The sequence below is a fragment of the Argentina silus genome (assembly GCF_951799395.1).
Source record: "Argentina silus genome assembly, chromosome: 3".
NCBI classification, from domain to species: domain Eukaryota; kingdom Metazoa; phylum Chordata; class Actinopteri; order Argentiniformes; family Argentinidae; genus Argentina; species Argentina silus.
The window spans coordinates 10,454,948-10,471,511 of NC_139657.1; the positions used below are offsets into that span (position 1 = coordinate 10,454,948).

The following is a 16,564-nucleotide window of genomic DNA, read 5'->3' on the forward strand; positions in this document are numbered from 1 at the left end:
GGTCCAGTGAAGAAGAGGATGATGATGATGATGATGATGATGATGATGATGATGATGATGAATGGGTTCTCACATGGGTAGTATCGGCTCTGTTTGTTGTTAGGTCACCTCCGGATGTTGGCTGCTCAAGTCTCTCCTCAGAGTTGTTTGGGGATGTACCTGTAAAGCACACTGCCCAGAGAGAGGAGAGAATTTATTACATGTATAGTCTAAAGACTGTCATTCAACCATGAGCCATTATGTCTCTAGGGCAAGAAGGCTATACGTAACAAATGGGAATCCATAAGACCACGCCCCTCACAGTGGAGAAAGCTACAGGGTTGTGCCATTTACACCCAGCAAAAATACCCCAAACTTATCCTCACTGTTCTCTTAGAACAACCTCCTTGACCCTCACCAATCCGGCTATAAGGCTGGGCACTCTACTGAGACTGCTCATTGCTGTCATGGAGGCCCTCCACTCTGCTCGAGCTTCTTCCCTCTCCTCTGTTCTCATTCGTTTGGACCTGACTGCTGCATTCGACACAGTAAACCACCCGATCTTTCTCTCCACCCTCTCAGAATTGGGCATCTCTGTCTCTGCACTCTCCTGGTTTGCATCCTACCTGGCCGATTGCTCTTACCAGGTGACCATTATGTTATATGGGCCAATATGTCAGCAGACAATTGTGGCTATGTGAAAAGTTGAAATTAAAACGGTTAATATAAGAATTAAGGTAAGGGTTATGGTTATGGTTATGGTTAAGGTCAAGGTTTAGGGCTGGGTAGTCCCAAGGATCCCACTTAGCATCTCTCATTATGGATGTTGGGCTTTAGTGATTGTAATGATGATGTTTCTGATATTGAAGAATAAGATCCAATGGTGCGTGGAAGAAGGCAGATACTCAAATTGAAAGTTGAATAAAGACAATTTATTAGTCAAGTTGACTTGGGACACCAAACTACTGTCCAAGAGAATGGTCAGCAGGGAAGTGGCAACTACAAAGAGTTTGCAGTCAATTTTATAGTAGGTAATAAACATGATACCAGGGATAAGGCTCATCTCAATTAGGCTTGGCACCAGTGTGTCTGACATGTTATCAACAGAGATCTTGGGGTCTGGTACCCCTTGTTGTAAACCACATTCCAAGGGTCACTCAGGAAAATACATACTAACAGTGATACAGTTCACAGTAAATAACACTGACCTGACTCAAAACTTGAGTAGTGAGTAGAGGGCAGATCCACTTTTTGCTCCATTAAAACACTATTAGCCTCAACCTTAGAGAGAACACAAACATGACATTTAATTGAGCTGATAACAAACAAACTTCTCTGAAATTAATTAATTGCAGTCTTTCTTCATAGAATAGAACATTGGGTTTGTGGGTCAGAGTAAAATGGATATAATCCATTATATGTGCACAACTGTGTTGGATGAGAATCTCATTGCCTCCAGACTAGAGAACTTGTTGGCAGGTTAATTGAGAGAAATGCACTTTACCTTTGAAAGGTCATGATGGATGTGTTTGTCACTTGCAGTGGCTTCTTCTCATAAACGTCCTCCTCCCCTGTCTGGATTTCCATGACTTGATCAAGAGGGGTAGAGAGTGTCTCCTTTGTAGCCTGTGAGTGTCAACCAAATTAAACAGCAGGTGGTCAATTAAGCACTTAGATTTACACATACTAAGGTTCGGGTCATTTTCGTATAAGATTATACACTATTGTCCTGAATTGACTAATTAAGACACTTACAGTGTGTGTTTCCTTACATTTACTGTATATTCATTATTCTTCTGCCTTTTCTCAGATAGATATTATGTTGGGATGGAAAGCGGATTAATAATGACTACTGGACATTTTAGTTAGTAGGCCTATTTATGATTATTTTGTATTCTATTTTTGCAGCTTCATGTAAAAACTCCTGGTAGTTGATAATGTTATCAGAATAGATAAGGATGACTGGAATTTACCTTACAACTTTTCTGTGGCATGTTGATAGTTCTTTATCTTCAAGTATAAACTTTCACTGCAAATGTTGCGTTTTTGATCTGTGTGCGCCACTACGTATTAAATAAACCCACCTCACGTCATAAGACTGCATCCCATGCTGCAGTCTTAAAGTAGCCCCACTGTGTATTGTACTACTGATAGGCTTACTAACGTAATAGAATAATCATTAAATCGTTAAAAATGTACATAATATGGTATTTCTAATATTGTTATATCTGTCAATAAAAACAAAGTATTTCAGAATGTACAATACAGGTCTATGCATGCACTCTATAAGCAACTTCAGAAATCCTATTTGCTAAACATGCTCTACTTTTGACAGAAAAACGCTTAAAAAACCAGATAGAGATAACCAGAGATATACACGCCTCTGAGATCTATTTTAGATGATGCTGTAGCTATATAAATAAAAATGAAAAAAAACTGAAATTGTTATTGTGTGTGTGTGTGTGTGTGTGTGTGTGTGTGTGTGTGTGTGTGTGTGTGTGTGTGTGTGTGTGTGTGTGTGTTTCCGAGGTCATACGCATATCCCAAGTAGGAGGAATACTTCTCCAGTAGATTTTTTTTTTCCAGCTCAAGCTAGAAACTGCATATTGCGCACTCTGAACTACATATGAACTGAATAAATCAGATTGTTTGGCAACTTTGTTAATGCCCCTCCCCATTTGCTCAGTGCAATTCAGTCATATAATATGAACAATTTGATCGATTGGATCAGAAATAATTCTTATCTTATTTGTTGTCATCCTTGAGCGTCTTCCCACTCCCAGTGCTCTTATTTGCACACGCACCTCCACACACCTGGCACGACACTCCCTCCACTATATCTTGCACCTCCATGACTTAATTCCGATTCTCCAAGTGAATTACGGTAGCCATATACCATCTAGCCAAAACGCAAAAAACGCACTTGTCCGTCTTCAAAACAGTCCGTAGTGACACCGCAAGTTAAGCTATCTGATCGGACTCACCGGTAGTAGCTATCTAGCTAGCTACCGTGCTCATGATTTAATTGCTTAAAAGTTCAAATACTTTGATAGATAAGAAATTTAATTGACATTGCGAGATTATTTCGACAGTATTTGCTATTCCAGTTATTTGTTATTTCAAGCAGCTAATTTCAGGGAGAACTTTGTCAGAAAGAGAGGGCGAGCGAACGGGTCATATGCCCCAGCAAAACTAGAACAATTTGTACCGCAGCAGCCAGCAACGTGTTGCAATGCAATGGAGTCTTACATTAAGTTCACAAATCAAAGTCAAGGGAGGGACCGCATTTTCAGGTATGTCTTAGTCCTTTAGTTGGCTTAGTAGTTAGTCAGCTATCTCTTAAAGCCAATTACTGACTTCTTCAAAACGAGCCAGCAGCTACATAGTTGATCAATTCTGTATTTTCACGTTATTTGGTGTCTGCTATTCTATTCCAGGGCAACCCAATATGCATGCGTATTATGGAAGTATTTACTTCGTAACAATTCTGCAAGAAAAGATCTTTTGGTAAAGGTTCAGAGTCTGGAGTCCAACATGAGTTCTGGACGGAAATGTGAGTTTAAAATCGATTGACACAGGGTTTGGACAACTGTTTGAAAATGTTATTTTAAATTATGGGAGTTGAAGAATCACATTTGGATACTTAGTTATTGCATAGACCTTAACTAATTGGAATTGTGCATGTTGCATAAGGTATTGTCTGCTGGCAACTGTAGCTTGTTAATGTTACATAATCGTGTCAATTAGGCTCATCTTATAATGAGAATAGATTGGCCCATATACATTGTCTGAGCATGCCATGTATGGCTATCATTTTTTTTTATTGTGATACTGGCAAATAGGGTTGAAAGAATATGCCCTTTTAGCAAATATGTTAGCAAATCTCAGACAAATGTGTGCTGAATTCCCATGCCTTTGTTCTTTCTTTCAGTGTTTAGGCTGGGGAATACAGTGAATTCCATTGAAGCTGCCAAGCGAACCTTGCATCTCTCTGACCCTGTGCTGCGCCTGTGCCTTACAGTGGCCAACCTCAACCGCGCCCTCTATTTCATATGCGACAATGTGCTCTGGGCCAGGAATGTTGGCCTTGTCGGTGATATCAACAAGGAACGCTGGAGCATGAATGCCTCTTGTTTCTACTTCCTGTCCTTGGTTATGAGTTTGACCAGAGATGTGTATGTCATTTCCCAGATAATGGTACAAAGAGCAAGAGATAAGCGCTTTCAACAGAGAGTCAGTCAGCACCTCAGTGACGCCCCTGATGTAGCTTGTGTTGTTATCCCTCAGCTGGATGCTTTTCTGTTCCTGCTTATTGAGAGCCTTAAAAGCCATCCTTCTGTCATCCTTGACACATTGAAAAACGTCTGCGATCTTTTCATTCCTCTGGACAGGTTGGGCATATACCAGTCAAACCCAGGGGTGGTGGGCTTCTGTGGGCTGATATCCTCGCTCTTTGGAATAGTGTCAGTTTTGCAGCCCAGCCTGAAAATGAAACCTTAACCAAGAGTTAAAAGATAAATAAAAAGAGCTAGAACGTTTCAAAAAGCATGTAAAAGACAATTGCTATGGCAGTCAAACACTGGTGAGACAGGTCTTTACTGAGGTACTGTGCGACTTTCAATATCATCACCTCAAGAGGAGTTCACTGATGAGAACAACCCTGTCTTTACCCTTGTACTCTAATTTGCGTAATAGCTTTTGGGACAAGCTGCAGCCCATGGTTGGTTACATGGGTATGTTTAGAATTTTCTCTAAAAAATATATTCTTACAGTAGCAATCCTAGTAATAGTTTGTCTTTTTCAGAAATTTTGCAATCAGGAAGACATGAAACTGCTTTGTAAACCTTGGTATAGCAGTGTTCAAGCAAAGACCACTCAATTACTGGTGCGAGTTGAATTATGCAGCATTGTTCCACTAACACACCAAGCACTAACTAATCAAAACTGTAGTACGTCTTGATAATTCCAACACCAAAATGTAGCACCTTGAAGCTTTGTGATTTCCTACAGCCTCTAATTTATACTGAAAGGGAAGAATGCACTTTGAAAAAAAGCCCTAATGACGTAGCCTAGCCTTGCTCTAGATCTATCCTACAGTAGATGTGCTGTAGACTGCTCCTGTGACTATTGTTGTCGTGCCGCAGGCCTACATGTTTGGGATTACAATGTCAGTCATAGTTGTGTGCTAAGCAGCACCAGGCTACTGTGTTGTTCAAATTGACTGAAATTAAGTTAAGTTTAATTATTTAGGTTGTGACCAATTTGTCTAAAAGTATTTTGTTATAGTGTATCTAATGAGTATTTTGTTGTCTTGACTAATTGTCAAATGTACTGTATGTGTCTTTCTTCATTGTTTTGTGTAGCCCTACGAACAACTAACAGTTGAATGAGTAGACATTGTTGTTTGTGTATGACATTACAATTGATCAAGTGCTGAAAAACTGATGTTTAGGCCAGTATAACACTTCCCCATTAACTGTTATCTTCTAACTTAATAGCTGTTGGACACACACCATTGGTCAACACACACTGTCTACCTCCTTTTTTTTAGAGACATTTATTATACTGCCTGGCACGGTGCCAGTGATATGGCCTAACAATCAGTATTTCACAAGCAATTTATTTATTTTTTATCTGTAACAAATCTTGTTAGCGGAATACAATGTGAATGATTGACATTTTGTAACTATTAGCATCATTAAATGTTAAGATCTATACTATGTATCATGAACAACAAATTTGCAAATAAAATCTTCCATAATGGAAGAGACTTAATATACTTCTATGCAAAATACACTGTATGTAACAATGTTTTGAATTAAATGTCTTAAAATAATAAAGAGGTCTCATTGGAACTTTTATTTTTGTCGATAAAGAAATTCAATTTGATGTAAAGATATGTTCAGGCTAACCCTAACCCTCCCTGTCTTCGATTATGGTGACAATTGACATGCACGTGGCAGCCTCAGTTCTTAAACCACCAGACTTGGTTTATCCTTAACTGCTCTGCGGTTTATTTCAAGGGATAGTTTCTGCACCCACCATTGTCTTTTGTATCAGTTTGTGGTTTGGGATTCTTTGACTTTGACAAGGCCTTGACCATTCTTGGATTCTTTTAAAACTTAAATTTTTACCTCACATCATTGCTTTTAAGGTGACCCAGTGGTGATTAGACGGTCTCAGCTTGCTCTTTTTTTTAATGCCCCTACAGAATTGGGAAAAACTGCTTTTAGCTACTGTGACCCAGACACGGAATGATCTTCAGTGTAGGCAGGTTAGAGCACGTTGTCCCTTACACTTGTTTTAAGTCCTTTGTTAGGGGCCAGCTCACAGAGACATGCTCTCGTTTTGATTAATTCATGTGTGTTTTTTGTATTTTACTGTATTGTCTTTTTAAGGGGTTGCTTTGTAATCATATTTGTATTGTAAATAGAGCGCACCTGCAGAAGAGAACTGTGTCTCAGTGTGTCTCCCTGGATAAATAAAGGTTAAATAATATGTAAAAATCAGTTTTGCTCAAAAGATCATTCGATTGCAAGATTAGGCTGATAAACTGTATGTTTGTAGATGATGATCATAGAGACAAGTGTTACTGTTGGACTTTGTTTTATGGTACAGAAATTAGGCTTTTAGGTCTTTGATTAGTAATAACATGGTAGAATGGTAATTACACAATAATAACCTATGATTTAGTTAGGGTTAGGATTTGGGATCCACATGGCACCATATGGTACTGGGTAGTTACCAGACAGTTGTCTGTTACCACATCATTCTAGGCCCCCTACTCTTCATTCTCTACATACTCTCTCTTGGACAGATCTTCTGCAAGTTTAACCTGGATTTTCACTGTTATATATGTCGATGACACACATCTATGTCAGTACCAAATCCCTACTAAACCCACTCCTGGCCCACACTTAATCCTGCCTCTCAGCCATAAAAACCTGGATGCAACACAACGTTCTCAAACTTAACAGCAATAAAAACCGAGCTCTTCTTCATTCATTGAGGCATCAAATCTGTCCTCAACAAAGATAGCAACCTGTCACTCATTTCTTGAACCTTCACAGTTTTGATGAGAAGGCACTCTCCAGGGCTGTCTCCAGGCTCGGGAACTCACTCCCCCATCCATCCGTAACTCCGAATCCATAAACATCTTTCAATAACACCTCTTTCAATCAGGCCAAGAACATTTTTCAATCACGCCGTAAACATCTTTCAAACACGCCTTAAGAGTTCTCCCTGGCCTTTTCATAACCTCAACTGTGTGTCACTGTGTGTCACTGTGTGTCACTGTGTGTGTGTGTGTGTGTGTGTGTGTGTGTGTGTGTGTGTGTGTGTGTGTGTGTGTGTGTGTGTGTGTGTGTGTGTGTAAGAGAAAGAGAAAGAGAAAGAGAAAGAGAAAGAGAAAACGAGAGAGTAAGTGGGTGTGAGGGTTTCTGGGTAATTGTGGGATTCTTTAAGAGTCCTGTAGGTAACATTCAAGCTTTCTATGTTTAATAGGTAGCGGATCAGGGAATGTGACCCTGAAAAGAAACATTTCATTGAAAAGGCGTTTTCGAAAACAAGTGCATATAAACATGTTGTTACTGCCAGGGGTGTTCTAGGGGAGTCGACTTAATTTCTTTATCTCTTTCTGTGCATGCAGAAACACAACAGCTAATGTCCTACACTTCCTCTCAAAAGAGAAGAGCCATCCAAATACGCCAAGTCTAATTGAATAACCATTGTATATTCCATAAATTTGTTCAGTTCAGACATGAGTGTTCCTGACTGAACTTGAACCTACTTTGTTCAATTGATTACTCCCCATCAGGATACTTGTATACTTTGTTCTAGACTACTACTACATATTGATGTTTTTACAAAAGTATATACATCCTAAATATATACAAATATAACATATTTAACAAACTTTTTTTTTTACTATCTTAAATTATGCATACAGTTTTTCTCAGTGGCTTGAACACATTTTTTGAAACAGTATTCAACTTTTGAAAACAGTTTACACATTCCCCTAAACAGTTAACAAGTTTGCCAAAACACCACATTTATTTTACGCACACACATAGTACTGCTCTCTGTTACATAGAATATGAACGCTTACTATTAATATAAATCAAATGAATCTAAACTATTTATTTAAATAGCTATTTACCAAGCAGATGGTTACAACAACAAAAACTGCATTACTGTCAATTCAACTGTTGAGCAATAAGAGTTTATATGTATGGAGTAGAGATTCACTATAATAGGAGATTAATGTCAACACTCAATGGATGTTTGTGTCTTGTGTAGAGAGTTGTGCTAACTGTTTTGCAAAATGTTATACTGTTGTGCTCATGTATATTATTGTGGTGGGCATATTTCATTCAAATGGTGTAAGCAATCGTAGGACTGCAACAAAAGCACTCTAACATCGCCATCTTGAGGAAATATGTAGCATTTAAAAACAAGACAAAAATGGATGGAAAGAGCTTTATTCTTTATTTTTACAGAGACAAATACATTTTTGTAGGCTTTTTTTCTAGAGGAAGAGGTGGTGATGAAGCATCCCTCACTGAAAATTGCAAAAATATATATTTCATTTCCCTTCTTGTCTGTCTTGAATAGACTGAGGAAATTGTGCAAAGGAGGAACCAACACAAAGAAAACATGAAAAGCAATAAATAGTTACACAAATTTGTTCTCATAGGTAGACAAATTGCAGTGACTTATACTGGACAAGAAATTTCATTTCACATTTCTATTGAGACATTTATTTTTCCAATATTGACAACGCACCAGGGAGAGGCAGTTTTCTTTAAAAGAATCCGGTTGTTTGATTTGTATGTTATAATATTCACTATATGAAGTCATTTTGCACTTAAGAACAGGGAATCTTAGCAGTTAGTTAAGACTTCTTCACCCACAAGCCACAAACAAGTTGTTTGCCTACATCTGAAAAATACAATTTATGGACCATTCATTTGAGTGCATACATTTTGTTTCCACTGCATGTCATGAAATCTAATTAATTATGAAAGACAATACATAAAAAAGCCAATGTGACTCCGATTTTCCTAATAGAAGGCACCTAGCTATCTCCTGCACATATCACAATTAGCACTTATTCAGATGAATAGCCCCTATGGCCCAGTCCAATACTGCACAACACTGTGCTAGCCTCAAATCTGACCATGTGCTTCCCAAAATACCACAGTAGCATACATTTAATTTACGTAAGGACATTTAGAACTCAACCAATTAAAAAACAAACCAAGCTGTGATCAGAGAGCTCACCCACTACATGTCATGATTCCAGGAGTGTCAAAACGTTTGACAAACCTTTCAGCCACCAGCTCTAAAACCAGCTAGTTATGGACAGTGGTTCAGAGTAGCGTTGGATGAAAAGGCCCTTACTTCACACAGTCAAGATTCTTTACTCTGTCCATGATTATCCAACAGATATCCACAGACCACTTGGATTATGAAGGAAATTAACAGAAATTAACCTATAACAAACACAACAAGGATTAGGACTCATATGGTAGAGGAATACAACAACTTTGTATTCTAACACTTACAGATGCTGAGACATAAAATGCAGTATTGAAAACATCCATTAACTTAAATACAGCATTTCCTTCAACCTAAGAACAAGAGAACTAGAAATATAAATTGGCTTAACACACTTAACTGGGCAGATGTATAAAACATAGAATACGTTTCAGAGAATAGGGCTTGAGCCATGGAAATGTGCGGCAGGTATGTTAAGGCAAAAATGAACTTTTTCTTCCCATGTGAACCCATCTTAAGACAGCAATTAAAAAGCAAGATAGTGTATACAAACAGCCACATTGATTTCAATAGTGCTTGAATGAGGAGTCACTGTATTTGAAAATATATCTTCAAGTCAGAACTTATCAAAGTGAACTGCATGAAATCATGATGGTCACAGGTACATACATAGAGTTGTTTGTAATGTGGTCTCGTTTGTTTAAAGGCATCTCCACCAACACACCTGGTAGCACAATGTAACATTCACTGTTTCAAACTGACAATTAACTATCCAATCTTGGCAAATTGTAACTTTTTGCTAGGGTTGAAGTGGATAGTATTCCATGTGACAACAACATGGAATAAAATGCATCTTCCAACAGAGCATTGTCAAGAGATAAATTCACACAAATCAGAACATACATGAGGAGATGGATAAGCAATTGACCCTGTGAGCTCCATTAAACTCAGTCTGCAAAATCTCATGGAATTTTTGTATGTATGGAGGATGTACAATCAGCAGACTCAAGTGTTAAACTTTAAAGCATTGCATTTTTTAACTGTATAAAAGCAATCCCAAGGGTGATGCTAGACAGAATACTACATTAAGCTTTGTACCAACAAAACAGCCTTTGGGAGTAAAATGTTCTGGCAACCCACCAAGTCTTGAAAATGTAATGGAATATTGATTCATATGACATTTCCTATTCAGATTAGTGTCCTTGGCAATGTAGTGGTTCTATCAGAAGCAAATGATTATACTGTAAGACTTGTGAGGATGGCACTTTCCCCTAACCTACCAATGTCATGATTCATTCAAGATTTTGTCAGCAGATAGAAAGCAGTTTCAGTACCCTTGGCCGTATTTGGTTCACGTTTCATGAAGAATGTCTGAATTACTGCAAACAGAAACCTAAGACTGAATATGACTATTGGGTCAGAGGCAAATGTACATAGGACGTTTGACTGGCATGTCCGATTAACGACATGTACTGACGTGTTTCAGCTCTAACAGATAACTTCATGTTCATAGAGTTCTGAGATATTTTCACAGAAACATTAAATATCTTCCAGGTTTCCCTAATCTTAATCCAGTGATTACAACCCTCTCTATAGGAATCAAGATCTTATATCATTATTTTACATTTATACATTCAGTGGAACAGCAAACCACAAAGTGTACAGTATACTTAAATATAACAGACAGAAGACTGGGTATGAAGAGCATGTGTTTTCATCTGTCCATATGATTGTACCATCAAACCAATATGCCTTTATGTGTAGCCACGGCAATAGACACAATGATAAAAGCATCTGGGCAGGAGAGGTCATGTACATTTTGCATTATGGGTAGAAAAGGGAATTTGGCTTAAATTGTGTCATCTAACCATTTATGCGGCACAACAAATTCCAACCATCACACAACAACACTCATCCTTAAAAACTATAACAGTAAAGGGCTTCATTTGATCACGAGTCGGTGGTCTTGGCCCACTTCATATAAGAGAACTTTGCTCCTCTACGCCATCAACACTGGGAGGAGTAAAGTGAATATGTTATTCATATGTGATTCCAGGTCCTTAGTACTCCAGGATCCAGGCTTGGCTAGGTAGTCTCTTAGTCCACGGGGAGTCTTTTGGTCCATTGATAGCATCCTGGGGTGGAGTGAAGGCCAGATACTATGAGGGTGCCTGTGTACGGTCATAATCCAGGATGAGGCCTTTGATGTGAGACAGTTTCTGGTGCAGGTACTCGCATCGCTTCTTCTCTTCTCGGTAACCAGGAAACTTCTGCAAAGACAAGACACATGGGCATCAGTGTGCTGGCATTATGAGAAGACTGTGTGATGACGTGTTGTACTGAAGTGTTATCTTCACAATGGAGCTCTTTGTGATACATACAGGCTTATTCAATATAAATGGTTTGCCCATGTATTCATTACTCACCTTCTTATACTTTCTGTATTTCTGCAGAATTTGGTCCTCCATGAGCTGTGAGGGTTTAAAGAATATGTTACATTTAGTAAAAACCTTGAAAATAAATCAAGTTCGATCTTGGAGTGTTTAACAGGAACTGTTATTAGGTCCTATATGTGGTTGTGACATCAGCTCCTTTCCAGTAGCATACCTTGTATTCTTGTGTACCAGGGGACATAGTGTTTATCTTTGAGCCCAGCTGAACAAACATCTCTGTGATGGTACCGATCCGGTCGTGCAGAGCTCTGTACTCATCATACTCCGCACAGAAATCCTCCTTATACTGTTGCCGCTGCTCTGATGCTGTTATGGTGTTGTACTTTCTGAAAAGAGAGACATCAACATCCTGTGAGCTGTCATTTTCTACCACAGGCAGTCGACGCATCATGGAATTATCACATCAGGGGCAGGAATTTAAGATATTACTGTCCCCAGCAGGTGGCACTGTCGATTAGCGGAGTGAATTGTCTTTGAGATGTGTTCTCAAGATGTAAAAATGTAAGACATTAGATCATTTGTTTTCTAAGTCCTTCTCAGTGAAGCTGCACTATTACTGCACATGTGACAGCCCATTTAAAACATTCACATTTTCCACAATTTATGTGAAGGTTTTCAGGCTGAACCCAACCCTAATGGAACATATCAGTTTCTTTTCACAACAAAATGGTTAAAATAGCCAAACCATGAAACAAAAACATGAAACATTTAGGCTGCAGATGGTACCGAGAGAACCTGAGGCCTTGGAAGCACACACTGGCTTTACTTTGACCATGTTTACAGTTGGAATGCATTTCAAATAACGTATCAACCCTGGATTCAAACTCAGGAACCCTGGGTGGCTCTGGAGGACCTATGAGGCAGACTGTTTGAACTTACATTAAATAGTCGGGTCGCTCCTCTGGTGAGGTACGAGTGACAGGTGTTTTTGCCCCCTCATGGTCTGGAGATAAACACACGCAGAGGGGGAAAAAATGGTTAATGTAATCTGCCAATGCAAACGTGATAAAGCTCACATCATACCAAGGCTGATGGAGTCGTTTATCACTGCTACTGATAAGAGACCTGCTCCCAAGGCAGGCCGTGACGCCAGCGCCAGAGGGGGAGGCAGCGCAGCCCGCTGACTCGCTGGACCGTGGGTCACCCAGCTGTTCCACAGTCAATCATCTACAGACTAGCTCGGGAGGGCAGGGCCAAGCGGAAGCCACACACACACACACACGCACACACACGCACACACACACACACACTCTCCACTGGAAATGCACTTTAAATCACTGGTTTATTGTTACTACTGCAGTTTGCCATAACAGGAAATCTAGAATTTTCTCTGAACCTCTTTGAAGTTTTATAATAGTGTGAAAAGTGTCCTACTGTATTTTCTGTTGAAATAGAAATGGATATTGGATATTGGATATCTGCGGATATTTGCTTGTTTGTAGTATACATGGAAAGTGTTTATTAAAGTGTTTAAGTATATGGAAAGTGTTCATTTATATGTATGCAAATAATCATGTTAAATCATTAAACTGCTCAGATTTCAACCTGGCCATAGGCCAATAGATATTTCCTCAGAAGTAATGATTATCACCATGTTTTGATTCCACTATCTTTCTCTCTACAAGGTCTCAAAATGATACAGTATGCTAATGTTAAAACAATACATCTTTATCATTGTATAAGAGAGCATGAAAACATGGGTAAAACAATTTGGGAATGAGAATGTACCATTGAAATGTTCCTGGTTCTGTTTCAGGTCAGGACTGGTCTCTATCCAGTCCGTTTTTAAGCGCTCCCGTTCCTTGTCTTTGTGCTTCTTGGACTTCTTCTTTTTATGCTGACCATTGGCCACAAGCTGCGGGTCGGTACAGATGGAGGAGGGCTCAGTCTGCGGGGGCTTGGGGCTCGGTGCTGCCGGAACCTGCTCTGTCCTCCCTGGCTTGGGAACGCTGGTGGGCCCACCCAGTTTGTGCCGTATGTAGAGACTGTTAGGACTCCCCTGGACGTGATTGTTGGTTCTCTCAAACTCTGTTTTGGTCTGTACACTAGTGTTGCCTGGACCGGAGGAGACACGGGCCCCATTGGGGCCAAGGTGTCCATTGGAGGGGGACAGCAGGGGTAAACTCTGGTCTAATAGTCTTTGCTTCTTGGGAGTCTGACAATCTAATGGGTCAGAGGGCACTGGGCGTTTCTGTAAAAAGGGAAAGAGAGTTGTTTTTTTTAATCTCAGATCTTTAAGACATCTTCTTGACTAACACCAACATTCCCAACATTTGAGAGGAACTCCTGAAAAAGGTCGTGACTGAACTGCTGCCAGCATACCCGTAAATACAAAGCAGATGGTTCCACACCAAGAAACTCTCATTCCTCACTCATTCAATCTAATTCTGCTGTGGGTCCACTTATTGTTAAAGGTCATACAGTAACACTGATGCAGACAGGGTCCCACTAACACAGAAATCATGTATTGTAACCTCTACTATGTACATCTGCAGTGGATATATTGTTTTAACTCTAATCAATGGAACTATCTTTTAAAAAAAACCTGTGAGGAACAGTAGAGTCCATTTTAGGTGAGTATTTACCACAGAGAGATTCTTAACAGGGCTGAGCTGTGACGGAGAATCTCCAGGGGTTTTGTGGAATGAATGGTTTGACTGGAAACTCTTCAACTGGCTACTGCTGCTGAGTGGCTGAAGTTTCCTGCAACAAGAAGAGGGAGACATTTTTTTTTTTTTTGCTATTTCGATTAAGCTAGGCAGATAACCTGAGCTTTAAAACTCATTTTGACAGATTTATTAGTGTGTAAATAACGGTTCAAACTTCAATTGTGATATTATGGCTTCCAGTGAAATGAAAGAGGTGGGGCCATGTAAACAGAGGAAAACATAACACAAAACAGGAAGAACGTTTTGGTTACTGTAGCTACAGGATCAAGATCCAACATTTACAAGCTAAGGCTAAGTCTGAGTCCGCCTCAGACTCTCCTGTTTCTATAAATATTGCACAGGAACCACACATTGTCAAGACATTATAGAACACACAACACTCCCACATACTGTATCCAGTTGCAACACACTCAGGCTAGACTCAACCTTAGGGGGACACTGTCAGGTTTGTCAGCATGTTTAAGTGTTGGGGGGTGAGGGGGATGTATCTTTTGTTTCTAGGTTACAGAATACTGATAACATCTACAAGAGGCAGGCACTAAAACAGAGCAGTGTCCAGTGAGGAGAACAATGGTGCCAGATGCAGTCACTGTTAGGCCAAACACTCTCCACTGGCAATCTGCTTCCTACAGCTCCTTCCTCAGAAAGACCTCACTACAACCAGAGTTCAATCATGCCTCCCAGAAGAGCCATAGGGGCCTTTTCAACTATAGGATCAGTGTAATGCCTTCTAAAGTACCACTGAGTTTCGGCAGGAACATTTTTTGACATGAAGCCTGCTGACAGACTAGGCAGTCAGCCAGGATGGTTAATGATCGGATCAGAACGAGGCTGCTTTCTGGGTTCAACTACAGGAATAGATATCTCCAAATGTACTGTCTCTAAAAGAATAATCATATATTGATTGGCTAATTCCGGAGCATGTACATGCAGCAAAAACAACCTGTACACTCCCACATCCAGCATTCTGAGTCAGAGGGGGTAAACAGAAGGGACATATTCAATTGCACAATAAGCCAGGGACGAGAGGAGAAGGAGGAGGAGGGTGGATTGCTGTTCTTCCAAAATGCTCATGAAACAATGCCAAAGTGTTCCGTGGCAGCAGAGGGCACGTACACAGGATGATGATGATGATGTTCACTCGCTCATTCGAAAAAGCTCAGCCTTGCTACTCAAGAGTCCTCCACGTTAATGCTAGTTGGCAACACCATGCAGTGAATATTTTTCCCTCCTCTTTGATGTAGCCATTAACAAATTCATCTGTGCAGAAATATAGTCATTAACAAGCTCTCCTTTCAACGGGATCACAGCAGACTGCCATAGTAATCCACTGGTCCAGCAACCTTAACCCTAGCACGTTGTCAAAAGGCATCAGTGCCCCTTGCTACTGAGGAGAAGTAATCATCCAATTACTGAAGCTTACAAGGTTAAATGAAGATACATTTCAGGCAAGATAACTGTTCGCCTTGACACTAAAGCAATGTTAATATAACAGGGGAATACAAAAGTATTCAGTTGTAAGAAGAATGTGATGCAAAGGATGTTGGTTGAGGATACAGGTTAACATGGATAGTGATGCAAAGTTACAAAACCGCACCGTACCTGGCCAGGAGCCTGTGAATTAGCTGCTTCTCCTCCTCTAGGTAGCCGGGCCAGTCCCTCTGGATGTGCTTGTAGAACTCATCCTTCAGGGTGAAGCTGTGGTCTTTGGGGTTCAATTTAGCAACCTGAAAATCAATGACAAAAACATTTGAACCCACTGCCTCTGTGTACTGTCCAGTCCAGAGGGGGCTGGGGTTGATACAACACTAAATACACAAGAGGGAGAAACGCTACTATCCGTCAACGTTTGACACACCATCAAGCTGTTCTCTATTGTAAATAACGGTGCACAGATACCATCATACTGTAAAATATATGTGTGAATCAAATTGGAGCGCTTTTGCTCTACAGTGTAAATATATACAGCATATTTATATATGTGGCTCTATATATGACTTTAACTTTCTAAATTTGACAGTAAACAGTTAAACCATCACTGTGCACTCTTACAGTAGATTGTCATGCAGCATCAACTCTAGTCTACCCAGAATCCCTCTCAGACCACATCCATTTCTCAGAGTAGTCAGGGCACTGCTGGAGACACCCAGCCCCTCCCCTGTCAAAACACAATCTTCTACTCCA

The 16,564-nt window shown here is 39.9% G+C and overlaps 2 protein-coding genes across 2 annotated transcripts in view; one reads left to right on the forward strand and one right to left on the reverse strand.

Moving 5' to 3' along the window:
- Positions 1 to 2,956: 2,956 nt before the first annotated feature.
- Positions 2,957 to 5,774, forward strand: pex11a (peroxisomal biogenesis factor 11 alpha). The gene is made up of 3 exons (XM_083667317.1): positions 2,957 to 3,272; positions 3,417 to 3,532; positions 3,911 to 5,774. The coding sequence occupies exons 1-3, from the start codon at positions 3,217 to 3,219 to the stop codon at positions 4,477 to 4,479; spliced, it is 741 nt and encodes a 246-aa protein (XP_083523443.1). The 5' UTR covers positions 2,957 to 3,216; the 3' UTR covers positions 4,480 to 5,774.
- Positions 5,775 to 8,450: 2,676 nt separating this feature from the next.
- LOC310802632 (RNA polymerase II elongation factor ELL2) overlaps positions 8,451 to 16,564 on the reverse strand; it is a 28,159-nt gene continuing 20,045 nt past the window's right edge. The window contains exons 6-12 of the mRNA XM_083667104.1: positions 15,983 to 16,107; positions 14,297 to 14,414; positions 13,440 to 13,902; positions 12,591 to 12,654; positions 11,866 to 12,037; positions 11,685 to 11,729; positions 8,451 to 11,528 (exon numbers count right to left, since the gene is read on the reverse strand). Of these exons, the coding sequence (XP_083523230.1) occupies positions 11,418 to 11,528; positions 11,685 to 11,729; positions 11,866 to 12,037; positions 12,591 to 12,654; positions 13,440 to 13,902; positions 14,297 to 14,414; positions 15,983 to 16,107 (1,098 nt within the window). The 3' untranslated portion in view covers positions 8,451 to 11,417. The remainder of the gene's footprint in view (positions 11,529 to 11,684; positions 11,730 to 11,865; positions 12,038 to 12,590; positions 12,655 to 13,439; positions 13,903 to 14,296; positions 14,415 to 15,982; positions 16,108 to 16,564) is intronic.

What these genes read in the sequence shown, in the direction of transcription:
- pex11a (XM_083667317.1), top strand. Translation starts at nt 3,217, where the DNA reads ATGGAGTCTTACATTAAGTTCACAAATCAAAGTCAAGGGAGGGACCGC. An exon ending in GGGAGGGACCGCATTTTCAG is followed by an intron (nt 3,273 to 3,416) that starts GTATGTCTTAGT and finishes ATTCTATTCCAG; the next exon opens with GGCAACCCAATATGCATGCG. An exon ending in CATGAGTTCTGGACGGAAAT is followed by an intron (nt 3,533 to 3,910) that starts GTGAGTTTAAAA and finishes TCTTTCTTTCAG; the next exon opens with TGTTTAGGCTGGGGAATACA.